At 39.5% G+C, this 27,830-nt stretch overlaps 1 protein-coding gene across 5 annotated transcripts; it reads right to left on the bottom strand.

Annotated features, from left to right (window-relative positions):
• Nucleotides 1-535: 535 nt before the first annotated feature.
• Nucleotides 536-26,212, bottom strand: RCBTB1 (RCC1 and BTB domain containing protein 1). Of its 5 annotated transcripts, none has more exons than XM_056328501.1 (13): nt 25,962-26,212; nt 19,631-19,801; nt 18,615-18,765; nt 17,975-18,141; nt 14,632-14,790; nt 13,433-13,540; nt 12,370-12,512; nt 9,180-9,370; nt 5,989-6,115; nt 5,348-5,499; nt 4,538-4,668; nt 1,343-1,492; nt 536-1,250 (listed from the first exon to the last, which is right to left on the bottom strand). In XM_056328501.1, the coding sequence occupies exons 2-12, from the start codon at nt 19,772-19,774 to the stop codon at nt 1,352-1,354; spliced, it is 1,614 nt and encodes a 537-aa protein (XP_056184476.1). In that variant the 5' UTR covers nt 19,775-19,801; nt 25,962-26,212; the 3' UTR covers nt 536-1,250; nt 1,343-1,351. The 5 variants fall into 5 exon arrangements, 4 of the variants coding, with proteins under 4 accessions (XP_056184476.1, XP_056184475.1, XP_056184474.1 ...); XM_056328500.1 differs by having other exon boundaries at nt 19,631-19,781; XM_056328499.1 differs by lacking the exon at nt 25,962-26,212 and adding an exon at nt 21,664-25,613 and having other exon boundaries at nt 19,631-19,781.
• Between the last annotated feature and the right edge of the window lie 1,618 nt (nt 26,213-27,830).

Here is a 27,830-nt window from a genome sequence, read left to right as displayed (position 1 = left end):
TACCCTGGACTGAATGCCCAACGTGCTGCAGAAGCTCCCTGGCCTCTACAAACAACACAACATCCTCAGCTTTGCAAAACTCAGCAGAGTCAGAACCCCAAAATTAGACCTGTAGTTAACAAACTACAAATCTAAAATTCCCAAGTTCTCTGCTCTACCTCACATTTGATGTGGATGTAACAACTTAAAAGCACACAATAGCATTAGTAGGTGTGTATGTCTGTACACACCTGCTATAAGGTTACAGTCACATATCAACTTAGTGGAAAAAAAAAATCAGATCCATAGATTGTAGTCATTGGGGTTTGAATTAGCACCTACAAATAAATTCCCTGTTTCTGAAACAGATCACAGGTGTTTGTCAAGCAGTGAAATCTGTAAGGTGCAGGAATACATGGGGGGGGAGGTGTTGGGATTTTTGGTGCTTTTTTCTTTGCTTTTTTTGTTTTTTAAAATCAAGCAGCTTATATACGGTATGTAACACAAAAAGCTTGCCATTTTCTCCATAGTCCAAAGAAGTTTGCTAGTGAACAGGTAAAAAAAAGTGGATTTTATTACACATAGTTTAGATTTAGACAACACAAATGCAAAACCACTGCTTTCAGAACAGTGTATCTCTTCCTCTCCAAGGGAACCAATGTAATCACTGAAGAGGGATTTTTTTTCCATTAACCATTATAAATATTGCTTGAACAGATTACACAAAGTACACATTACAACTTAATATTAAGGTATACTCAAATATAAGAGATTTACTTCCAATTAAATTTGCTAGTTATGCCTTTCTTCAAAGTCACTTGCATAGGCTTTGAGCATATGATAGTTTTGCACACTTTTCTAAGCACCAGATACAGTTGGTTAATTACACACAGCAAATGGCAAATTCATCCATGATCATGCAAATGCAGTAAGAGATATCCATGCCATTTGTTTCTCTATAACCCCAGGGAGTTAATGATTTAAGTGACATCATTCAGTGGCTCAGGTCAGACTATTCTCCAACACCAAAAAGTAAATTGAAAATACGAACAGGTGGTGCTAGAATGGAGCTCTCCTAGGCTAAAAAGGTGAGTCCTTAACACAGCTGGTGTCCTTTGCACACTGCAGCAGTTACTCACTCTGTCTGAAATCTTGAGCAAGTTCCACCATCCAGGCTTGCTAAATGCAAGTGAATATTTCACTTGACATTTTTGCAACAGTTCACTCGAGCACAGAAAACATGTTTTCACTCTGGCCCTTCACATCTTCTCCTACAAGGAAGCAGGTAAGACTCACTTTTACCCATACAGTTATGACATACTGTTGTAACTGCAAAAGACCCCTACAAACACCCATAACTTACAGCCTCATTTCAGTTCTTAAAGGCTCCGCATTTACTGGCTTTAGCAATGAATTCCTTTAGCAGGCGACCATCCATTTGCCAAAACGCTGTGGTTTGTGTCACTTCTGTCAAATGATTGACACAAAACTTAAAGCAGAATTCCTCTAAGTCCTAAACAGAGAAAAACACAAAAAACAAACAAACTTATTATCTTTATATCTTTAAATTACATTCAGGCACAAGCGCCTGTATATGCTTTATTTTAGCAGAGAATTAGACAAATACATGGCTAACCAGTGGCTCTCAATGGTTTTCCCACACACTGTCACTTTGTAAATGCAACAGAAAATGATAATTCTGCCCACGTAACATGGTTACAAGGGGAAAAGTAACCATAATTTGTTAAAAGTTTTCCCGCTTTAAGAGTTTCACCTGCATTCACTAACAGCTATTAAAGCCCAATATAAACAGGAGAACTTGGGGTAATGATACATAACTGAGACTGTGGATTAAGAAAATTCAGCTCTTTTGTTCCATAATATAAACTCAAATCTATACATAAGGTTGCTTGACTTCCTGCTTAATTAAGGGCTTCACTGAAACCTTAAAGTTGCGTGTCAGGCTCGATCCAAGCATATACTGAGTGGAGAGTTTTAAAGCAAGGTTTAGGCAGGCAGCCTTTCTGTGCATTAGAAACAGACCCGCATTACAAAGTATTTCACAGATGTCCCAAAAATTATTCAAAGGAAGTACTGTAGTACAATACAGCATAGCAATTCTTGCAGAAAGTAGGCTCTGGATATTTGAGTCTACTTGGAAGTGCCTTCCATTTAACGATTAGAAAAGCCTCACAACCATCATTGCACCCGCATGATGTCAGAGAGAAAGGATGTCTAAAAAAAAAAAAAACAAGACACAGTTGTTGTCAATGTAAAGTTGATCACAGAACACTTCCCACTCAGATTGTTTCCAACTCCTCTTTTGAGGAGAAAGTCTACTCTTTGCATTGCAGATCTAAGCTGCTATAAGGAGGAGGCTGCAGCCCTTGCAAAATAGCAACTGCCCACCCTGTTCTAATTTTTAAGTTTGTAGAACTAATACTTCATATGTGAGAACACACCCTTCCTTAGTTGCTCAGCAGACTGGGTGCTGCAGTAAGGCATAACAAATTTGCAGAGCTCTTTAAGCCATGAGGTACGAAAGAAGACTGATTAATATTCATGTTTTCACTTAAGGAAGCTAGAGCAACTGTGTGCCAGTGAGAGTTCTTGACACAACAATAATATAAAAATATATCCTGGCCTAAAACCAGGCATTCTGAAGCTGCAGATCTTGACTTGTGTGGCATCTGTGCAACAAAAAAAGACAAGCTTATTAGAACTGAACACTGATGGTTTTCTTTTCTAAGTAAGAGCATGAGCTAGCATTTTAAACAAAATTACATCATACACATTACAATATTTTGCACTGCTTTATTAAAAAATTCATATTCCAAGTCAATGCAACAAAAGCATACAATAAACAGAAATACTGTACTATTAGTAAGTAACTTTGGAAAAATTAAATTTCTGTTTAAAAAAAAGACTGAATTTCATTTGCAGATGGATGCACTCCCAGCAAACTACTTAATACAGACTGAAGTGAATAAAAGCACAAGATATATCCAATGATAATTAAAAGCTGCAATAAGAAGCCAGACCTGACCTAATTCTAGCCATGTCAGTCAGTCCCCCAAAGCAAGCATAGGAAAGTTTCAAGTCACAGAGTTATTTTAAATTAGGAAAGCAGCTTCCTTTAACTGTTGTCTTCCAGATGCACAGTCCTTTGAATGAACATCACCCAAGCAATTTCAAGCCCCCATCTAGCATTACAGCCTGTAAAAACCAATTTTTACTAAAATTTTTAGTAAAAAAGCCACCCCTCTGTGTCACCCATTCTATCTCCTTGATGTAGCCTTTCAGCCTACAGTTCTATTGTCATTTCTAACTTCATTTAGCTAGTGAGGTAAACCCAAGGCATAGTAACTGGATTTTTTTCTACCCTTTACAAGTGGAATCAATCACACACTGAAGACCCATCCTGCTAACAGTCTTTTGAGGCTAAAATATGGAAATCTTCCTATTTTCCATGAACTCCCACTAAAGAAATCATTATTCACAGTAGAGCTGAAGCCACAATTCAGACACTAGCACAACCCTTTGGGTAAGGTATACCAAACAAGCAAAGCACCACAAGGCTCTGAAATAAGTTAGGGCACCTGCATGCTAATTGCTGAATATTATGTAAAAGGCAAAGCAATGAGCTGATTTACCAAGTACCAAAACTGCTTTAAGAGCATAAGTAGCAAGTTAAAAACTAGCCAATTGCAAAGTTGCAAACATGATGCACAGATACTATGCTGAACATAAATAGCCGAGGCAAGCCCAGGAATACTTCCTAATTAGTTCATGAAGCAGCATGTTAGTGATCTAGTAGTGAAGTCAGCCATTATGCAACAGGGAAGCTTTGCTAGCCTTCCCCCCCACCTTTCACACACTCTTTCTCTGTCTTCAACATTTATTAGGTCCATAGAACAGTTCTTATCCTGCTGTGTCATTAGTTAGCATACTGTGAAGACTGAAAGTGTATTTGACTGTAGCTAAACAAGCCAAACAAAAAAACAACAAAAAACACCCCGCCAACCAAAAAAAATCTCCAATGCACTCAATCCCCAAACCTACTACCATATGACATCACACAACAAATAAGTAACTTAAAGCTTACAAGACTGCTCTTCCTATTGTTACAGTTTTTCTTTGTGTTTAAACCCTTCCCTTGTTTCAGAGCTAGTGTTTTCCTCCTCAGAGATTTTTCTTAGTGTTGTTTTTCACCCCAGAAACAGTAATTCATGAAGCTTGGCACAGCATCCTAACCTTTTACCATTAAATAAGGCAATGCAAACATTTACAGACACTGAGTCTCAGCCTGGGACTTAAGGCATCTTTAGATATCTGTACTAGTTCACCTTCCCAGTACTGGTTTATAGAAAAAAAAATAAAATACATCTCTTACAGCAAATACAGTTTTTATAAGTCCAGCATTCTTAAATTCTGAAAATGGCAAGTAGTATTATCTGATAGCAAGAGAGAGCTTATATGAAAATATAACTGGCTGCTTTTCTCCATAGTTTGTCAGAAAGCAGCCACCTATTTAAGAGATTGAAGTTTGGAAGTTTACCTCTGCATCATATCTGACAGCAGCAGAGAGCAATGAAAACGCATTTTCCACAGTAATTCCTCTCTTGATAATGTGTTGACACAGTTTTTTCAGTCTATTTTCACAGTATGAAGTAGCCAAATCCAAAAGCCCTGCAATGAAAATGCCACCGTATTAGTCAGCTGTAATGATCTCTTCTTTCAACAGGAGTTTATGCTCCTGGTGCATAGACTGCACCTGTATTCTGTATGCAGTGTTCTATAGCTCTATAACATGCTTTTTCCAAGTAGGTTACTTCTCAGAAAAATGCATTTTACCATTACACAGGAAGAAAGGCCTTTTACTACCTCATGACACAAATCCTATTAATCTCTGTAAATACGCAAGCTGTTCCACTGATTTGCATATCTAACTGCTTGCAAGAGTGGAACTATCACAAAACAGGCACTGCAACATGAGAAAAAAACCCCTACCATTATAAAAATCTGTGCCTGAATTACAGCTTGCTCTTTGCTCTGCTGTCCAAGTTTCCCTATTAGATCTGCTGAGATTCTTTGACCTTATCCTAAACAAACATCGACTCAATTTAGTAAAACATGCAAGTATTTTAACCCAGATAAATAGTCTCTCACCCAAGCTTGAAAAAAACAGCTCATAGTTTTTTTCTAAATATGTAAGTTTGCTGCAACAGTATTTTAAAGACAGCTTAATTAATCAGCAGTAAAATGCATTATAGGCTAGACCAGAAGCCAATATTAATACATTTATTCTGTATCCCGTGTCAGTTTTTCTGGATGCTGCTTTCCAATATAACTGGACCGTAAGCAATACCTATTGCATCTTCAGGCGGAAGGTCAACACTGTCTGTATACAAGTACTCAAGAAAGGCACGATACACAGGATAAGAAAACTGGTCTATTTCTATCACTTCCTTCATATCCTCATTCCAGTACGACTGGAACATGGTTCTGAAGTGTTCACACCTAAGAGACAAAGACATCATCTGGAACACTATTTTATGAACACATGGAATGTTACATTACAGTCCCCCTGAAATACGTATTTGGGGCAGTCTGCAATATTCACTAATATTTTACCATACTCCATCACAGCCAGTGGTCCACATTTTGGTTCCTAATGCTGTGGGCATTGTTATGCATCAAGATAAAACTCTTACTTGATCTATGCTACAGAAACACCTGTGTATCCATTGCATTCAGGCCAACTTAACAGAATTTATTAACCTGGGAACAACAAACAGGCTTAGTGAAAATTTAATACGGACCATTTTAAGACAGAGTTCTGATCCAACTTTTTTTCACAATCGCTTCATTTAAAGTGATTATGGATACATAGATGCCATATATTACAGGTTTAGGGGTCCCTCCCTACCCCTTACATTTTTTCCCCCTTTAGGTGCAATACTGAGAGGTTATTCTGCATGAACAGCAGCTGTGAAACATGACCACTACCTGATTTTCAGAACAGCTTTATGGACATGGATGTACTTTCCATCCACACGGAACTTAAGGTCTGAGGTTTCTGGGCTGTCAAATTCTTTCTTCAGAGACTCTGCTACTGTTAAAAAGTCTTCATGCTCTAGAGAAACATTTTTAAAACAAACAAAAAAAACCATTAAACATATTAAATAGAACACACACACCACTAGCTAAAGCTAGCAGCTCAACTAAGAGCATACCAAGGAAAATAGGTCAGTTATCAGGGCTCCATTGGCTTAAGCGGTGAAATGGTAACAATGAATTAATCCAATACCATTTCCTGTTGGCAAGGGCTGCTCCGCAACAGCTACAGGCAGCAGTGGTCGGCATTTCCCATTCCAGCTCATGGCACAGAGGTAGCACAGCACCAAGGAAGGTACCTGGAGAACTTTCTCATTCTCTGCCTGGGCACCACCCAGGAAACCAGCCTGCTGGCAGCTCAGTGCTAGTGCTGGGTCAGCTCAGCTCTGCAACCTGCAAACTAGAACCTGTGGATAACCTGCAGGCCACTGGTAACGGGAGCCTGCAGCATCACCTGCAACTCACTTGAAACATGGTGTACAGTACTTCAGCCCCACTGACAGGGTGTGAACTGAGCCTGAAGGGCAAGAAAACATGTCACCAGCTGGCCACTTTTTTTGTGCTGGCAGATTAGAGATAGCCTGCAGGTTGTCTGTTAAGGTCTTTGCCAGGTCTCGCTAACAAGAACTATCACTGACACCATTACACTCAGTTTATTAGTCAGTTATGACAACACAAAACCCAACAGCAGTGTTGTTGAAGAAGAGAGACAGTAGACACCGTGTCCTTGGTATAACCAAGGACACAGGACTTCAGCAATTTTGGAAGTGGATTAGAGCTGAGATATTACAGCTTTTTGACAGTTCTGTATATTAAGGCCTATGGCACTGGTCCCACAGAGGTCCCATTCTGTACCTCTAGAAATCATACAAGAGTTGCAGCACAAGTTGGCCAAGGTTTGCGGTAAGTTGAGAAATCTGAAGTTTTAGAAAATCTAATTTAACCCCACTACTTGAGGCTTCTGTTCATACATCTTAAAAGTGTGTTTCAAAACACATGGTTTCTCAGAAGCACAGCATGGAAAGGATAAATAAGTAGATTTTTACTGTAACAGGATGTGGTCTGTCTCTTGTGTCCCACAGAACTGCGTATTGTTCATCCATATACAAACCACAAATCCCTCTTCACCATTAGGGACAGCTAAATTAGCTGGTATTTAAAATGAAATACTTCTGTAACAGACAAATCATGTTTGTGCCACAAAAGACCATACACTCCTCCAATTTACACGGATCATCCACAGAACCTGCATCTCATCAGGGCTGACTAAACCATGTTCCAATCCCCCTCCATTTGCTCATGTGATTTTTTTTCTAGGTCATCAGCTTAGCTTAAGCTATGCAGTAGATCAACTTTCACTCCAAATACCTTAAGTTCATTCCTTAAAAACAGCTGAATATTTGTACTTCACCACAGCCAATCCTGAGTGACTGATTAATTTTTTTGGCAAAGCCATCAAAATCAGAATTAGAACAATAACTTTTATGCAGAGTTAGCTCTCACTAAGAAAAAAAAAGAAAAAAGTTTTTAACCTATATGAATAAAAAAAGTGAAGGAAAAAAATTATATGGAAAATGAAGATTAAAAATGTCCCCAGAATTAATGCTTTTGATTTAAATATTCAGTAAGTAGGATTATCAAAATAAGAAGAGAAAAAAACCCCAAAGGCTAAGAGGAATTAAAATGCAAGTACAAAGGTCAAATACCTTGTTATACTCAGTCTGGGAACACCTCATAAAAATCAAGAACTTGAAAGGTACTGAACTGGGGAGATGTCATTTAAAACACCTTCACTATTAGCAAAAGGCAACAGACTGCACAACCGTCAGACCTCTACAGAGGGCAAGACTAACACATATCACAGAGGATTAGAGAATGAAGAAAGTGAGGTGGGATAAAACACGATGGAGTTTACCCAGAAGCAGATCACTCCAAGCTAGTCCTCTGTCTTTAGTAAAACTATCCAGTTTTCCTCTATAGATGAGATGCCCTCTAGAAATGTGACAACATGCTAAATAACAGGTTAAGATGGAGAAGCTGGGTTAGGACGAGCCACATACAAAGATGAAGTCCGAGTCTGCAGAAAGGTTACTTAGGATGTGATGCCTCCATGAAACCAGTTTTGTACGGGGACTAACAAAATTAGGATCTGTTGTCAATGTGAAAACAGATTAGATCTCCTAAATGATCTCAAGAACTGAAGCAACAGATGTAAGATGAAAACATCTTCACGTTTTGAACATGAAAACACCTCAGTGTTTGCTTAGTGCAAGCTAAGCATTTTATAGCTGTATTAATATTTGTTTATATTTGGGGTCAAATAAGAATTAGCAGCATGTGAATCAAAGATAATCAAGAAGAAAAGCTTGGGCTTAAGTTGGTGGTCACAGAGACTGCATCCCAAAATGTAATCCAAGGCAATATAAGAGAGTTCCAACACAGAAAACAATTCTATTAGAGTCTTGTTTTACAGGTACAACTATTGACAAGCCTGCCTGTCTTTGGGGAAAGTCAAACTAAACTGAGATGAGAGAAATAATCTCAAAAATGAAAACTTGGAATTCTTTACTTTCCTAACATGAAGCATATGAGTGAGATTTTCCCCTTCATATTCATATTGGAAGGGTAAATACTAAGGAGGAAAAGCTAGAGATAACCCTTACAATTCAAAGTTGCTAGATAGCAAAGTAACAGGCATCAGGAGCACTCTTCCAAGTAGGAATAGTATCAAGAGAAAAAAAAGTTATGTTTAATGATCCAAAAGTCCTTCCCAGTCCTCGGCTGGAGCTCAAACAATACAAAGGTTGGAAACAGACAATATTCACAGTACGATGGTAAACAAGGATTCTCTCCAGATGTATACTGGTAAACAAACAATCTTGTTAACCCTATGCTGAACCCTTAGCTGCTGAAGTAGACTGTTTTCTTCAGAAGAAAAAAAACTTAGCTGAAAGAGCTAGTTTTAATTACTGCTTCTGCTTAAAGCAGGAACCATCCTGACATAGAAGTGGTATCCTGTACTAATTACTACATATGTACACAGAGGTTATAGCATTGGCTGCCATACCGGAGCTTGTTCTTACCTACTGACAGCAGACGCCACATAACAGCAGGAGTAGCAAAGCAAGCAAACACGTCGTCGGTGCAGGCAAAGTGAGTGAGGTGGGGAAGGATCACTGACTGCCCACGGCATTGGCCCCACATGTACACCTGGCCGCTCTGGGTCTTGGCAGCTGATGTGTGAGCAGAGTGGCAGGCTGCAATCTCCACAACCCTGCAAACAGAAGAAACCTTGTAAGGTACAGAACCAAGTGACCTTCCAAATGTCTCACCAAAGTAACAGCCAACCAAACTATGCATCTACACTCCTGTACTTCTTTCTTTGTCCTGCGCAAATGAGATACTGTTTGAATGGATATTTAAAAACTGAAATGGCATTTTCAGATTGCTTGTAGATTTTATTGTAATCAGATACTGCATTCTGTCATTCTCATCAGTTGACATTCCTTCTTTTTCTTCCATAACCATGGGAAAGGAATGAAGAAAAACAAAGTTTTGTTTTTCCCCTTTAAAACCAATGCACATGAGACTTACTCTCAAGAAAAAATGCTTATGGAGCTTATGAAACCTCCAGTTAGGGAACAGACAAGAAGGTTATACTACTAAGGGTTTTGCAAAGCATTTTTCAGAACTTCTTTCAAATCGATATTACAAAAATTATCTCATTTTGAGATTAAGTTCCTATGTATTTTTCAATATACCCTCCTTTCTACCCCTCTTTTAATCTGTTTTTTTTGTATGTAGACAGAGATCTGACCTACTACCTGTAGGAAACACTTTCTTTTGCTGTTGAAAGCCTCAACACTGAAATTCAGGACAGTACATGGACAGTGCTTCATTTAAGAAGAGGTGAATACACACACTTAACTCCACGTTCTTGGAAAGTTATGGTTGTTTTTTAAATAAAGTCTATATATTATTTTCACCCACCTCACATAGTTCCTTAAAATATTAGAGCTGCTGATACACAATCTCTTCTGTTTTCCCATTGCTCAGACAATCCCTATCTTGCTATCTGAAACATTACAATAACTAAGAAGAATCACACTTCCATTAAAAGGACCGCAAGGACATTTCCAGTGTCTCTGTTCACATGATAAGCAAAAACCAGGGGAAGTGCCAGTGTCAGTTCAAAACAAAAGCTACGCTTTCCTGTTTTTTCTCCACACTAAAAAAATACATCAGAGGATTTCATGCCTTTGTGCCAGAAACAGATCAGCTGGGATAAATGTCTTTCCAAGCAGTCTAAAAATATACATGTAAAAATGTTTGTTCCTTTACCCAACAATATCCATGAAGAGTTAGCTTTTTAGGAAAAAAGGGTTTTTTACATAAAGCTTACATTTTAAGTGCAAAAATTGTTTTCAAGATCAAACACAGAAAGAACCTACAATCACTTTCAGTATGTATCAGTAATTTCTGGCAGATAAAAAACTAATGGGTTGGTTTACACCATGATCAATTTATGAACCTCTATGCAACATTGAGATTTTTCAGCATCTCTGCAAGAGACATCATAAAGTAATTATTTTAGAGACAACTTGCTTTCCATCATAGCTATGCACCTAAACTACTACCTTCCCCAAACTTCCTTTCCTTAGCAGAACAGATTCCTATTTTTAGAGTAACTATACTATAGAAGTGTATACTTAAGAACATGTACTATAATACATGTATATGTACAGTATACTTAGAGTACACATACAGGGTAATGTGTTAAGCAGACACTTAACATTAAAATTCAGGAAGCTGGCCTTCATAGCTGTTCCTCCAAACTAACACGTCTAGAAGCTCCTTATAAGCTATTTGGAGAATATTCTCCAAGATAGCATCAAATACCACCTCCTAAGGAACTGTCACCAGCATTACATATAAATGACAAAAGAGTTATATAAATTAAAAGACCAGAAGAAGCAGCAGTAATATGCCTCACAGGAAATGACAGTTCACCCACTTACAGCACTGTTTCCAAGGGAGCCAAGTGAAGCAATATTAATAAGTTCAAGTGACTTCTCTCTCCCTTAGATTCCAAGCAGAAGTTCTACGACATCTCCCTCCTTTAGCCATTGAACAAATGCCAGTTTTATTATAATCCCATGCTTGAGTTCACATACAGTTCTAAATGCAACAGCTCCCCTTAGTTTACTCAAGAAATAGAACGCTAAGAAAACAAAGTTGATTTATTTGCAAACACGCACATTTCTCTTCCAGTGCTTTTTTAAAGAATATTTTCTTTTGCTTTGCTAATGTCACTTCCTTCACAGACAAGCCAGCCTCACCTCAGTGGTTTCTGTTGTGGTGGTTCCTTTCTTCTTTCCCTCCACTCATTTTTTAAGCTCTTAAATAATCTCAGCACTGTGCAGCTTTTAATTTATTGTTTAGTGTGAGAAACAGGAAAAAAATAGGAACGACTTCCCAAAAAGAAAGTTCAGAAATGGAGGAGAAAAACCAACCAAAACTGTTTCCTAGTTAAGAGGAGATTACAAGTTAAGAGATTTACAGGTTAAGGGATTTATAGACTAAGAGGTTTCCAAACTGAGGTATGTTAATCATACACATGGGCCCAGAGAATGAGACTGAGGTCCAAGTTTGTAGGTAAATATCAGAAGAGCCATCCCAAATATGAGGATGACAAGGGTGCTGAAAAAGGGTGAAGGGTTAGGGTTATTCTTTTATGAGTCTAGGAAACTAAGAAACTACTAACTGGTACCACTAATAAAAGTGGTATTATCTGCCCTTAGCTCTAGCAACCTTGCAAATCAAGTTCTGTTTATGTGGTTGGCTATTGTCAGCCTTTGAGAAAATCTGTTTTTCCTCACATGCCACTCCTTATAAAGGTGGTGCTTCCTTCCCCCTCTCCCTCCCCTCCCACCCAAAATGTAGGCCTCAGTGCAGCTTAAAAGCTTGGCTTATCAATTTCATAGCTCCAAATTTTTAACCAAAGGAACCATATTTAGAATAACCTAACACTTAGTCATTCGTTATCTTTCAGTATAAGGTAAATACAAAGAATGTTTACTTTCAATAATCATTACAGATAGCAGAAAGCACTCAAGCCTACAGTAAACTGTAAGTTATCATCCTTTCCTATGCTTTTAACATTAGCAATACAAAAACAATCCACCAAGCCCTACACATGCATGCTTCCAGTGCTAGAAACTGCATAACACATGCTCAGACTTATCAATCCAGAAACAGCTTCAGCAAGATTACCTTTCTTTTTCCATCATGATCTGCATCGGGCTTAGCTGGTTACTTTTATTGCCAGTTCCCAGCTGCCCATAAGTGTTAGCTCCCCAGGCATAGAGCAAACCCTCATCTGTTAGTGCTAGTGTGTGCGCATAGCCACAGGCAATCTGTAAGTAAATGTACAAGCATTACTACTAAACAAAACAGAGATGAGAAACAAAATTATCGCACACATTACCTTTGTCTAGCTGATGTTAAATATCTCAGGTATTCTTCATTTAGCACTACAAATGTGTTTCTCAGTACCTAAAGCTATCACAAAATACATTAACTGTAGGTACTGGAAAAGTTCCAACTTCATTAATTTAGTGTTCATTCATTACTCCTAAATATTTACTGCACTTTTGTGAACTCTCCCTAGCTTTTACTTGCTTTCAGTTGCAGTTTCTTCACACAAAGAACAGTGAACTTGATCACATCTTGCAACTCTGAAATACTTTCAGAATTAGCTATTTTGAATACTATACAAACTACAAGAGCTGCAGTTTAACAACCAACAATCATTCAACCCAAGTTATCACATGAAACTCCACAGAACCTTACTAAAACCCCAGGAAATCCTAAATTTTAGTTTTATTCTTTAGCAGGAAAAAAAAAAAAGCAGCAAAAAAGCCCTCCCAAACAAACCCCCATCACCAAACAACCAAATCCACACCCATGACTCATTTTCCCTCTCCCCACACTTCTGAAGGGCTAACAGGAATATTGATGTAGAATCTAGTTTGAACATCTTGTTCCCCTTCATTTCTTGTCTTTGCCTAGTGCATTTCATTCATTCAGCTTTGTAACAAAGATGCAATTTGCATCAGTGGTATAATTTACTTACACTAGCTAACTTTAAATCACTCAGAACATTTACAAAAGCAAGTATTTTACAGCTTACTTGCACTTTTTATAAGCCTAATGTAATTTATAGAAACTGACAAAAATCAGTATTTGAACTGTGAAATCCAGAAGCAGGTATAAGACGCCAAAGATAAAGTTTAAACAGATGCTAGCCACACTTTCATCTCCACATTAGACATACCTGGAGTATACACACACCATGTAACGCTCCCACTCTGCATGGTGTTAGTTGATTGCCATTGTTTCCAAGACCTAGCTGACCATTACCATTGTAACCCCAGCCATAAACCTGATTGTAAAAGGAAAACAAAATTAAGCCACTCCTCTGTAGAAGTACAGAACATTTAAGACTTAGTACTTTTCTGACTTGTGCTGGATACATCTTATTAAAAAACTGTACGCTATTTCAAGAGCAATACAGGGAAGGGTGAAAGATATTAAATATACTGTAATGACTAACTGTATTCAACTTTCCAATCCTGCATTTACCTTTTAAAGAAGGTTAAAATATATTTGTCTTTGAAGCAGTAGGAATTTTGCAATAAACAATACAGCAAAATCTCTCCCATAGTGTCAACATTTAGTTGACCTCTACAACTTCCTTTCTATTTATTATTTTTTCTTTCATTAAAGACAATGAATTATTCTGATCAGCTGATTAGCTATTGGATTAGTTTAAACTGAAGTCCCCAGTTTAGCTCTAATTTTTACTTTAGTTTTGTTACAGTGGGCACATTAAGACAAAAGTATGCACAATGAAAGCTCATCTCAACCTCAGTGACTTTTACAGTCCTTCCAGTCTCAAAGAAATCCTACACTCCAAGTTTGGTGAAATGTAGTAAAATTGAGGTTACAGTTCATACCTAGAAGCAAGATAGCACCATAAATGTACGTGAAACAAACAGTTGCACAATACTAGTGCAATGTTCAAAAGATTGGTTTGGTTTTGTTGCTGGCAATTAAGCAGCGTGTTTAAGAACCAGGATCAGTCAGTGTATTCTTGCAGAAAGACTAACTATTTAATTGTGCACACTTTCAAAAAAATCTAATGAAGACATATGTTAAACAATCTATTGAAATATGAAGACAGACATGCTTAATACAACTGTTCAAATTCTTGCAGTTGCAGACATGAATAAGAATTATGTTACAATACAGTCTTCGCCACAAGAAGGAATGTTCAGTGTAAAGACAGCATCTCCAGTTAATTGCAGAATTTTCCTTGAAGTGGTCTCACAGAAGTTATCAATATAACAGTAATATAACTCTATCAATACAACTCTAAGTTGAGGACTCCTTTTCAGCATTTCCCCATGTTCAGACATTAACCTTTCAAGTCTGGGTAACAGAGAGAAAACATGAGAATGTAGCAATGCTTACCTCACCATTGTTTACTACAGCCATGGAGGAGGTCTGACCACAAGCAATGCCAACTACCATTTTACCCTGTAAACAGTTCGAAACCCTACGAGGAGTCGGCTGGTTTGCTGTAGATCCAGATCCCACTTGACCACAGTTATTATAGCCCCAAGCATACAGCTGTCCATAAAAACAGACAAACAAAAAACCTGCAGTTTAAGCCTTAATAATAGTAACGATAGTAACAAATTTATCTCAGTGTCGTCAGCATCAGATTGGGTAAACTATCCCATTTAACAAGCTAAAATACTTAAAATTCATTTTCAACAGCTAAAAATTATAAACAGCAATAGGACTGATCTAGCAAATATGAACATGGTACTTTTTTCAGTGTCTTGCTACAGAATCAGAGCATCTGACTATAACAGGAAACAAAAAGGAACCTATTTCCATATTAAATATGTCAGACTATAAGAGCCTAGTAAGTGGAATATCTTTATACTTTCACGACACTGGAAAAAGGAATGCAAAACAGAATGTAATTTGTTTCCCAGACAAGCTGACCCCCCCAATTTACAGCTATTTAGTTTTCTTCACAGAACTCTAAACCAGGTTGCTGCTGGACACTCATACCTCTTCTGTATCTTTCAAAAGCTGTGAAAGGAGATCAGCCCACGTTTCACAGTAGCAAAACTGTCTTACACAACGGCATTAGCAAAAAAGTACCATCTTTGACAGTTCAAAGTTTGTCAGTAGCAAACTAATGATAATAAAACCAAAAAATACTCCTTCCTTTTATCTAAAATTCCAGAAGACAGGGAAGTAGTTTGGTATAAAAAAAATATTTATATCTCTGTATTTTCAGTTCCTTCAATTTTTATTATATGCATGCTTGGGACAGAGGTAATTTTCTTCCTAGTAGCTGGTACAGTGCTACGCTTTGGATTTAGTGTAATATTTAGAATATTACAGAATATTAGAATATTATTCCAATATTATATTATATATATTTAGAACTCAAACTAGCCAAAGGGATATTCTATACCATAAAATATCATGCTCAGTATATAAACTGGGGGGGAGTTGGCTGGGAGTTGCTGATCACTGCTCAGGGACTAGATGGGCATCAGTCAGTGGGTGGTGAGCAATTACATTGTGCATCACGTGTTTTTCCTTGGGGTTTATCCTTCGCTCTCTCCTTTTCATTACACTTGTTGTCACTATTATATTTTACTTTATTTCAATTATTAAACTGTTCCTACCGCAACCCACAAGGTTTACCTTTTCCTGATTCTCATCCCTATCCCATGGGGGTGACAGCAGGGAGGGAGGGAGTGGCTTTGTGGTGCTTAGTTGCCAGCTGGGGCTAAACCGTGACACACACATATGCATAGTTTGGCATAAAACTAGTTCTGACAGTTCATTTTCTGGCACTTCACCCAATTAAAAAGTTTGTCCTCTTGAAAATATCCAGTCATTGGCTAATAAAAGCACACTGACAGATACCCTAACATGAAGTCTGCACATCCTTTGGTGCCAGAGGCCACCTGTTTACTGCAACACCAAACCAAAAGTCAGTTATTAGAAACTAACACCTCCACTGCCACCAAAAGAAAAACAACCCAAATAAAAATCCCACAAAAGACAAGAACAAACAACCCTCCCACTAAAACAACGCATTTGCCATGTTTACATTAAACAAAACAAAAGAAAGCAGTCCTTTGCTTTTGTTACTCACATTCACTGGATATTTGATTCCTACCAAGTATTTGAAGATGCTTTATAAAATATCTTCATTTCAATAACACACACACAAACAACTGAGGTAGAGAATCTCAGGAAGTAGATCAAAATGCCGAAGAGCTGATCAGTTTCCTCTCTCAGAGAAGTACAGACATCTGCTGTCCTTTAAGTCTATCATTAAGGTCCTATTTTTTTTTCCTAATTCGCTCTGCATTAAAATTGGACTGAACCAACTGTACAAAACAATTATGCCAAGCATTTCCACAAATACTTCCAACTTCTATGCCTCTCTAAAACTCCAGCTATATCAAGTTACAAGGGTTTTTGCAGCCAAATCTTTCTGCAAATAAAACTCTACCGAACACATTTAGCTGCTTTCAGTATAATCTGCTCTGGTACAGATAAAATCTCAGGATACAAATAGGCTAAGCTCCTGCAAGGTACGCTAGGGATAGATTTATAGTACATTAACTAGCCACAATGGCAAGCAAGCTGCAAATATCAACTCCACGGTAAATACAAAGAAACTTCCCCACTTCCATTGAGATTTCAAGCGTGTGACATTTATTACAAGAGACAGCACGGCCATCACAGGCAGCTACTACACAGCAGCTGGCACCACTAGTTTAACACACGAACATCCACTCCTTCCTGCCAGCACACTACATTTTATAGTTTAACCAAGTCAAATGTGACAGCATGAAGAACTTTCCTAAGTGCAGGCTCTCTTTTAGATACAACACAAACCACTTAAACTTACCCAAGGTCTCCTTCCTACCCTCAAAATACCAATTTGCTACTTTGTATTACAGCTGCACTATGACTCTATAGTGAACCCTAACACTGACACGCTCCAATTACCAGGATGGAAAGAATTGTAGTTTCCGTTTTCATTGTTAGGAAGGTTTTAAAATTAGAACTCTTCTTTTATTAAAGTAGAGCTGAAACCAGGCCTTCCTCCATGCAGTAACATGCAACTCAAAACAGATACACACACATTGGTCAAATCTGACTAACTGGAAACTAATTGTATGTGTTTCCCATAATAAATAGCCTTAAGCCATATAAACAAATAGAATAAAGCAGACCTGGCTATAAACCAAGTGCTCTTTCATTAGCTACACACAAGGTATGCAGAGGTGTGCAGAGCAACATTCTTTCACAGTACCAGTGTGGCAATCATGAAGACCAAGAGAAATGAATCAAACGTGAACCAGTGAATACAAATAACTATCTACCTCTTAAATAACAGAATTTCAAGCAAATAACAATGTTACATTGTGCACCTTACAAACCATTCTTTCACCTGTTAAGTGGCAAAGTCTTCCGGTCTCATCCCTGCGAGACATACAACACATGAAAGATAAAAGTTTACTAAGCTTTTATTCCCTTGTTTTTGTGGTTGGGTTGGGGTGGCTTTTTTGATGGGGTCTGTGAGTAGGGGATTTATTTAGTTGTTTTCAAATCTGCTCTGAAGAAAAGGACATCCTAGTTTGAGGCAACAGGAGAAAAGTCGTATCATAACGAAACTGTAGAGAAAGAGAGAACTTCGGACTGCAAGACCACTTGCACTATTCACTTCAAGAAGAAGATTAAGAGATTTGAATAGATTTGAACTTACATCCCCATCAAAAGACAGTGCCATGGAATGATGAGAGCCACAGGCTACTTCCACCACCTTCTTTATTAACAGGTTTGTGCAAACTTGAACAGGAGTAATGCCCTGATTGGTTGTGCCATTCCCAAGTTGGCTGTAACCATTATGACCCCAGGCATACACTTCACCGTCTGCAAAAATATTTAAGTTTGTGATAAAGCCCACCAAAAATTCCAAGGAAGTTAGACAGGCAGAATTCTAAGAAATTAGCAAATGCCAGCATGAAAGTAGAAGGACATTAACAAACAACGAAACTATTACAAGAATCATCTGTATATTAAAAAATTATATACTTTGTATACAAACTATTTTATATATCACAATATAACCTCTAGATTAATTGTGGAAATACATGAAAGTGCACAGATAAGACTGAGCAGGTCAAAAATGACAGAGTAAAACCCTACAGTTGCAACACAGGAAATGGAAACTCACCGTACCTATTACAAATGCATTTAGTTCCACTTAAAAGCAATGAGAACCCTTTAGTGTATATTACCTAATTAACAAGTTAATAAAATTACACTTTAATCCATTCTTGTTAAATGCAAGCAGAACTTAAAATCTGTGACTTATGTTTCTATACTAAATGTTAATCTTCTACCTTCAGTGCAAAGTACAACATGGGGTCCACTTCCATAACTGAGACTGGAAATCTTCTTTCCACATAAGGCTTCTAATTTCTTTGGTACTATTGTGCTCTGATTATCTCCAGTTCCCAAACAATTACTGCAATTCAGTCCAAAAACAAATACCTGAAAAAAAAAGGCATACTCATTTCAAGTGATGTATACTCAGGTATGCACAGATGTGGCAATATTCAGGTCTTCGTAAATCCAGGACAGTTTTGCCAAGGGCTCTCAACAGCCAGAGATTTCCCTCATGGAGTTTAACAAGCTCAAGAGTCAGCACAGAGACACTGTGTTAACTGATGATTCAGAATTCTCCACATCTGTGCAGGCCTGAAAGCTAGACTTGTTATTTGCAGAAAACGTATGATAAAAACTATTAAACTGTGAAAGTGAAAGACACCACCTTCTTTTAAAAGGCCTCTGTAAAGAGCAGCCACAGCTGTACTGCGAGAGGTTCATCCTACAGGCAGCTTTCATAGGTCTTAGGGGGCAAAAAAAAAAAAAAAAAAAAAAAGATAATCCTACTCTACCCAGTCTTACCAGAAACCCTCCCATTAATACATCCCAGAACACATGGCTTGTTTTCTTTTAGAGGCACAATACTAACTCGTGTTGAGTTACTGAATCATTAAGATCCACAGATAATCTTCTACTGTATTGTTACTTAGCAAGCCATAACCTCATTTTATATCTTCATACCTGGAGCGCTTGCACTTAATTTCAAGCTACTACAACTTCTTTTGAATTCTGACTGCCTTCAAAAGTGCATGTAATCCATCCTGGCCTTTGCCATTTGCAAGTTTTCTACATACTCCATCTATATTTTCCCCATACAAGACTAAAAAAAAAAAAAATATTATAAGTTATATCCAACATGTTTTGAAATTGACAAATTTCACACAATGCTTCTGAGAAGCTATTAATTTACAGCTATTCAGTGGACTCTGAAAACAACCAATTGTAATGTTCCACTTTATTACAGCCTTACCTCATCATTGTGTGTTATGTATATAGCTTCATTAGCTGATGTACCGAATACACACGCTTTCCGAATAGACGCTATTTCTTGAGGTGACAGTAAGGTAAATATTGGCCACTTGCCTACATCCACCATGATGCTGCTGTGTGTCATGATGTTTCTACAAGTAAGAAGACATTGCTGTAATAAAACCAAAAGCTTATTAAAAAGTGTATTTTGCACTTTCATCAACAGGCAATAAGGTAATTTCCTTTAAATGACAGAAAAGGCATGTGTTGTGGCTTGAAAGCATAGCATTCTATTTTATACGCAATATGTAATCATTGTTTCTGTGTTTTAAGGCGAACAAATAGCAAGTCACTGGTAAGACAACGGAAAAGCAGACCTTTTCTTAGCAGGATATTTAAGTAAACCATATTTGGTTCGACTTCAGTACAACTGAACATCTGCTTCATATGTTCACTAATGTTCAGAACTTTTAACAAAAAAGTTCTACCAGCAAAGTTACTAAAAGCTTTTGATCTAGCAAATATCCACTGGTGGCAGAGGGGATTCCTGAGGGAATTTCAGTTGGAATTCCTATTTAAAAAATTTCACAAGTGAGAATTTTATTGTAGTCTTACAACTTATATATGCCATGTAAGCAAGCTGTTGGTGCGTATGTAAAACGTGCACATAAAAACAAAGCTGGGGTTGTTAAGCACATGACACAGATCTGCCACCTCTTGTGTAATCAAAAGCTGCTATTATAGTCAAAAGCTATTTGTGAGAGCACAAAAGCGTGAGCTAAACTCATGAGTTCATACAATTAAGCAGTGAAACACATCAGAGAAAAGCGAGTAAGTAAAATTGTCATAATCCATTACTTAGAAACAAGCTGGACCACATTAAAAGCTGGAAACATGACTGGGTATAGATATTATCTATCAACGAACCCAGATGTATACATCCTTCCACAATGCTCCTTCTTCCCAGTTTCCTCAGGATGATTGCATCAGCTCAGGAAAAAAGCTGACAGTCAACACAAACATACAGAGCTTATCAAGGCCTTCAGTCCTGCACATAAAAATTGTAACATCACTTATACCCTGAAGGGAGTCTGCCACTGACAACTGATGACCCATTCTCAAGGATATCAGCAAGTTTTGTGAGATGTGAAAAGCACTAGATGGAGAATTCCACAGAGTGTCAGTGACATGATATAAATGACAATAAAGGATTTAAAAAAAGCAGGCTAAGGTATCATTCAATGGGTAAGAAATGCAGACACCATGCTCTCACCAACATTTAATTCTTTCCTTTTAATTTGTTTGCTGCAGTCCTATCCCATTCCACTATTCTTTGTGCTGTTGTTTTCAAGTCAGGCTTCTTCTTGATGCCCGGGCATCGGATATGGACGACAGTGAGAACACAAGAGAGCCTCTTTCCTTTGCTTCTGATGCTGGCTTCTGAAAAATGTGCTGACAACCAAGCCACAGCTTCAGAAAGCTATTTAAGACCCACAATCAATCCTAAAATACAGGTTGCTCAGTGCAGATGTGTTTTGGAAGGAGGGGGTTTATTATTTTTTAAAAGTTTGAGAAACACTGAGGTCACACAGGAAGTAGGTATACAAAAAAAGCCAACAAACAAAACCCAGACTTGTCTCCTTATCAAATTTCGTAACCATGCTCCAACAAACCCAGGTCTGCTCTACAAGTACCTCTCTCACTACAAGCCTGACTTCACTCTACATTTCACATCTGAAGCAGGTCTTGAAAACACCTGAAGTCTCCAGATGGCACATTCATAATAAATTTGTAGAATAATTTTTGAAAGTCTACCTGATGCCAAGACCACAGCACATTCTACACAGCTAAACAGATGTGAATGCATTTCTTCTTAATTTCTAGTCCAGTTACAAACTCCGGCTAGTTAGCTGCTAAGATTTATTACCTCACTTTGGTAAATCTTTTAACACATGACACTATCAATCAATTAAAAGAAGACAGCGATGACTTGTTCTTTTGAGCAGACCAAGTAACCATCGCTTCTGCCTTTACCTATTTAACATGCTTCATATAACATAAAATTGGCCACACAACAAATGTGTCATAAACCAGACATCAAGAAAAATATTTTCTTCACTGAAGTTCTTTCCAATGCATCCTGTCAATTTAAAACATGAAGAAAAATGTTATTTTGATGGAGAATGTCCTAGGAAATTAACATTAACAATTCTTACCACACCCCGAGAACCTATTCTACTCTAAAGGTAATCAGTTTTAAATACGCTACTTTCTCTCTCCCTTTCTGATCTTTGCACTAAGTCTTTAATCCACTTGGCTTATTTTCCATTACTGTATGACTCAGTTAACCACTCCACTTCGACAAAACCTTTCCAAGTACTTCCAAAATCTATGTGAGTTACACTGCATTTCCATACCTCAAAGCTCAACTGGGTCTCTTGTCAGACAAACTAATAGCAGTAGGTAAAAGAAAAGCTTTCAAGCACACAAGACTTTCCACGCTGAAGACATAAGCAATGAACTCCACCCACAGATGCAGATTCTTACAATTTTTGATGCGTCTAACACTGCTTTATCTAAAACAATTCAGTATATTTCCAATTTCAACTGTTACCACAATCCTACAAATTATTTCAAGAGTCTTCCCTAAAAGGTTTTTAATGACAACTCATCTGCCACTGGCAGGTTTCTTTAATAAATCTCAATCCTAAACCCTCTCCAGGTTTAGCAACCAATGAAGGTTCACAAAAATCCTTAAAACAAAAAAACTCACACAAGGAACCAAGAGAAAACATCTCCTGCCTTTTATATAATACGTACTGTTTCCCCCCAAACACAAGTCCTTTTCCCCTCCCCTTTACAAATATTAACTATTGTCCTTAGATGCTGCCATTCGCTGGAGTACCTATCATCATTCAGTGGCAACATTTTTACAGTAGCAACAGCTATTTTTGTTTATACTTATGTCTAAATGAGTGAAATAACATACAAACTTGAAAGTTCTGGGGCTTATACATGGATACCTGTTTCTTAGCTTTAATTGTGCATAGAAAGCTGTTCTGATTACTTATTCTCCATTTCCCACAGAAAAGAAATGCCCAACCTAGGCATAAGCACCACCTTTTTCATCTCTAAAGATGGATTCCTTAACAACCTTAACCAATTTCCTAGTTTTTCAATAAAAGTTCTATTTGCCACAAGAAGGGGGGGAAGAGGGGGGAGGTCTACATTGGGGAAAAAGTATTTGAGGAGTATTTATTTATATATAGTACTGTAAATGGAGATGTCAGTAAAGTAACTCAGTGTTATCAAAACAGAAATCCAATTAATTTTAGCATCCTCTAAGACACACTGCACACTTTCTGAAAGGGTAGACACTGCAATATAGTGATTGATCTCTCACACCAATCACTCAAACTTCATCTTTGCACAACATTTGTCAGAACACGGAGCGGGGAAGGTATGTGCAGAGTTTCTTATGGGCAAGTCCTTGCTACAGAAGGCTGACCTAGAAGACTTCAGTCATGTAATTGCCAACAGTGGCACAAAGAAACAGTGTCCTTCACTCACCCTTCCTGTACTGTATCAATAAGTTATCTAAGGCTATTGCTTACTTCTGATACTCACCTACAGGCCTGGACTCCACTACATGACATGCTATGAGTGCACCTTAACTGAAAGTTTGTAAGTATAACATAGCAGCAGATGGAGTCCAAAGTAATGAAGTTACTTTAATCTGTTTGCAGATGGCTGTCTCAGTATATTAGCTCTCAAGCTATTTAGATTCTGCATGCAACATGGCAAGCAACAGTTTGAAGGAGGATCTGTCACTTACATATCAACATCTAGATTTTAGGTAAATTGCAATTAAAAGCCATAAACTTAAACTTGGTGCTCCAGTAGATACTTGCTTTTAGAAACACTGTATGTCACTACTTTCAACTGTCTTCATTTCTGCCACATGATTCAGTGATAAACAACTATACACCATACAGCTTTATTTCTACCGCAGAACTAACCAGCAGAGGGAGCTTATATCAACAATACCTCTTCTAACTGCTTTGACATCTTTGAAATCGTCCAACAATCTCAGTATACAATACTAACAGGAACAGAAACAAAGATGATTGTTTGAATTTCAGTGAGGCTAAAAATAAGCAAGAAAGGATGACTTGTAAAGAAGGAAACTGAACCAGCCACATATTGTGATAAGAAGAAATTGAACTCTGAGCAATCATCAACATTAGGGGGGAAAAATCTAGATCTGCTCACAATTTAAAAATGTCACATGCTTTCAGAGACACAAGTCCTTCAAATATTCTGTGCTAGACTGCTGCCTATGAGTTCAACTTCTCACTAGTTTGCTTTCTAAAGAAAAGGTGTGCAGATTGATTCTCAGTGATACATGTAGGGAAACATGAATCCATGCCTTAAAAAAAAAAAAAAACAACAAACACAACAGTGTTTACAAAATGTTTTGTTAAATGATTTTAGATAAAAGTTTTACAGAGTTTATAGTTCAGCTAAACAAATCCATGCTGGAGAGAACAATAGCCTAACACAACATCCTACCAGGAAAACAGTACCAATTGTCATCTCAACAAAAAAGCTATAGTTAACTCCTCAAATATTATCCCCTTATTTATAAAGGCTATTTGAACGAAATTGCGTGTGTTTGTTTCACTCTTTCCTCAGGCTCCAATGTTGCCGTTTATTCTAGCTGGGCAGACTTAGTCTGCACAGAAAGAAACTGCAGGCTCAGGGCTTCATTTATCCTAATTGTCTACAGGAATTATAAACAGCAGTGAGAACACAAAAGCTGGGATATCTGGCTTTAGAACAACATGAACCGACTGGCATACTTGATCCTTTTTTAATTTTACATACACTTCAACCAAGAAAGAGTGAAATCCTAGATGTAACGCTAATCTTGCCCATGTTTTTTCTAGTTTATGTTTGGGTTTTTAATCTCATATTTCAGTATTGAGAAAGAACGTGGAAATAATCCATACTATTAACGTTAATCAGATGTGTGAATCAAGTGAGGTTATTGTGGCTTTCTTCCTGGCAGCAAAAAGATACTGCACTCCCTGAAATCACATGCCTTAACTTACTTTCCTTAGACCTTACATAAGGCAAGATTTCTGTGACAAAATCTGTGTGCTCAAACGTCTGCATGATTTATTTCTGGATGCCTTTTATGTGCAATACAGAGAAAGAAAAACCTGCTGATCTAAGAACTGACAACCAGGCCTCCTATTTGCTTTGAGTAACCAGCTGAAAGAGATACAAGCAAGCAAAAAATGCCATGCACATGAATACTATTGAACATAAGACTGTTTCAGCCATAGGAAAAATCCCTTAATAGCATGACAGTCATCCAACCACCATAACAAAACTATAATAACAATATGCCTGTTTGGTTTTTTTTTAAGCTGAGCACTACCGCAGTTTATTGAAGAAGCCATGCACACAGGACATATTCTAAAGCAATACCTATATTTTAGTCTGATGCATACAGAGATAAGCATTCAAAGGAAAACATTCATATTAAGGCTCTAAAGAATTACTACATCTTCCGAACAGTTTCTCCTAAAAATCTTTGTGCTGTAAACACACTTCCACTTATAATGCTTAGTATCTTTTCCTCATAATTCCACTCCTGGTTTAAGTGATTAAAGTCCATGTTACCTCTCCTCAGTAGGTGACAACATGCTTTCCAAAAGGGATCACTTAAGCTGTCTAAATTAGAACTCTGAAAGTTGTTTTTAAAAAGTAGACATTCCTTTAACATTTAATGTAGAAGAACTGTATTAAAACCTAAAGAAACGCTAGTTATTCAAATAAAGCTCAATAAGAAAAAAACAAAAAGCAAAACCCAAAACACTGTTGAGAGCCCTGCTTTTTCGGTAAGCTAGATCTCAGCCTTCAGGAAGCAGACAACAAAGGGAAGGATGAACTGAAACACCGTGAATCAGAAGAAAAAACAACAAAAACTGTAAGAACATACTGCGAGCTGCGCCAGGCAGGAAGAGACTTTGAGGGAGCTGTGTGGGAGACATTCAGACCAAGCGAAAGCCTCGCCAAGCCGCTCGGACGAGGACCCCCAGCCAAGCGCCCTTTCTGTCAGACCGCCCCCCTCCTCCCCCGGACGGGGCCACCAGCCCCACAGACCCTGACCGGGGTCCCCGCGGCGGCCTTCGCCCCGCCGCCGCCCCCCACCCCGCCACACCGCAGCCCTCAGGGCGCCCTGACGGGGCCGCGCGGGGCGGGAGCAGCCCGCAGCCGCACGCCGGGGCCGCCCAGCCCGTGCCGCGCCGAGCGCTGCTCACCCGGCCCCTGCGCCATGCCCCGGCTGGCTCCCCGCCGCCCCTCCGCCCGGCGGGTCGGCCGCGCCCGCCGCCTCCAAGGTGCCCCCGCGCCGGGGCGAGCGACCGCCGACACGCCCGCTGCCGTTATGGCCGTTAGGACCGTTACGGCCGCCGGGCACCTAGCCCCGCCGGTGCGCGCCGCACCTCAAGGGCGCCGAAGGGGTGCGCAGCGCGCGCTGGCAGCCGCGCACGTGACGGCGGCGGGGAGGGGGAGGGCAAAGCCGGGCGTCACGTGACGCCGAGCGGCGGGAAGGCCCCCGCCCGCTTGACCGTTCGCGCCCGGGCGTCACGTGGCCGGCGGTAGGCGGGCCTGCCAGCCTTTCCTCCCCGTCGATTGGGGGGTACGTGGGCACGTGACACACCCCGCCCGCCGGGCTTCTCTCCTCACGCGTGGAGCCGCCACCGGGGCGGCCTTTGACACCGCCGTGAGGGGGGAGCGGGTGGTGCCGGGGGCCTGTCCGCAGGGCTCGCCCGCACCTCCTGGCCCTTCAGCTGCGGCTGCTTTTGCGGCGCAGCCCCGGCTGGCCCCCCGCAGGCATCGCCTTGGGTGCGCTCGGTGGTGCCCGGCGGGTTGCCCCGGTCCCATCGCGCCGCGGGCCCGTGTGAGGCCTCGGGGCGGTGCTCCGTGGCTGGTTGGGCCCGGCCGGCGGCCCCGCGGGCTGCTTCTGCTCGGTGGGATCGCAGCAGGGCCGGGCCGCAGGGCACGGGCAGCGCTCCCCGCGGCGGCACCGCCGGATGGCACCTTTCTGCCCCCGTATCTTCATGGGCGTGAAGGCGAGGGGAGAATGAGGTGGGGCTGCGGCCAGCCCGGGCTTCCCGTCTTGTCCTGGGCGCGATCAAGCAGGATCTCGCTGGGCTGCGGCAAGATCTGTGCTTGTTATGCTTCAGGCTAGCGCCTGTAACATCTGCAACCAGTTGGATCTCTAGGGGTGGTGTTAACGGTCTTCTTGTGTCAGAAGACTTCTCTCCATTTAAAGGTTTTTAGCCAGTATGTAAGTACCTGCTAGAATTTAGCATTGACACAATCTTGTCTCTTTACAGTTGCCCGTGTCTATACCTTCAGATCAAGTAGGAGACAGACCTGTGGGGGAGGATCCAGGAAAAGGAAGATTGGAGACCAGCCCTCCCAAGAGAGCTCTTTTGTTACACGGCGTTATTACCAGGAAATGGCATCTGCTTTTCTTAAAATGTATTTATTTTCCTGACTGTGCAGGGGGTCAGAAAGCAGCTGGAGTCTGCAGTGAGTAGGGAGCTGATGGAGCTGAAATATAAAGCAAGTAGCGTAGAGCCCACTAGAAGCATCCATCTGTTTTGGGGGTGGTCAGTTTAGGGGAAAGCTGTTTAAAGAAGAAATTATAATTAAAGGGAAAAAAACAATTAATTGTCAGTACCCAGGAATCAAGTGTGGATTGGTTGCTCTGGGAGGGAATCGGTAATGCTGAAGTTGTTCTGCCCTGGAATATGTGGCAAGGAAAGCACAGCAGTAGGTCCAGGATAAAAAGATATTTTTTTTTTGTTCCCCTGCCAAGTTCCTGCTTACTGCACTGTTGAGTGACTTTAGCTGGCATAAGGAAGACACTGCTGAATAGGTTGTGCAAATTCTGGAGCAACCAAAAGAGAAGCATAAATAAGAAGATAGGTGGAAAAGTGTCAATCAGAGCCTCCATGGAAAGCCTTAAAAGAGCCAGAAAGGGAACATATACAACACTTATTTTCAGCTCGTGTTTATGGCTCTGCAGAGGAATTGTCAAGAGCAACTGCCTTTCCTGACGTTGCTAGAAAATGGTGCAAAGGTGGAGCTGTGTAAACAGAACTTTGATCCTATTGAGT

Source organism: Falco biarmicus, chromosome 2, assembly GCF_023638135.1.
Source record: "Falco biarmicus isolate bFalBia1 chromosome 2, bFalBia1.pri, whole genome shotgun sequence".
Classification (NCBI taxonomy): Eukaryota; Metazoa; Chordata; class Aves; order Falconiformes; family Falconidae; genus Falco; species Falco biarmicus.
The sequence above is the reverse complement of the archived record's forward strand: the minus strand, read 5'-3'. Positions and strand labels throughout refer to the sequence as shown.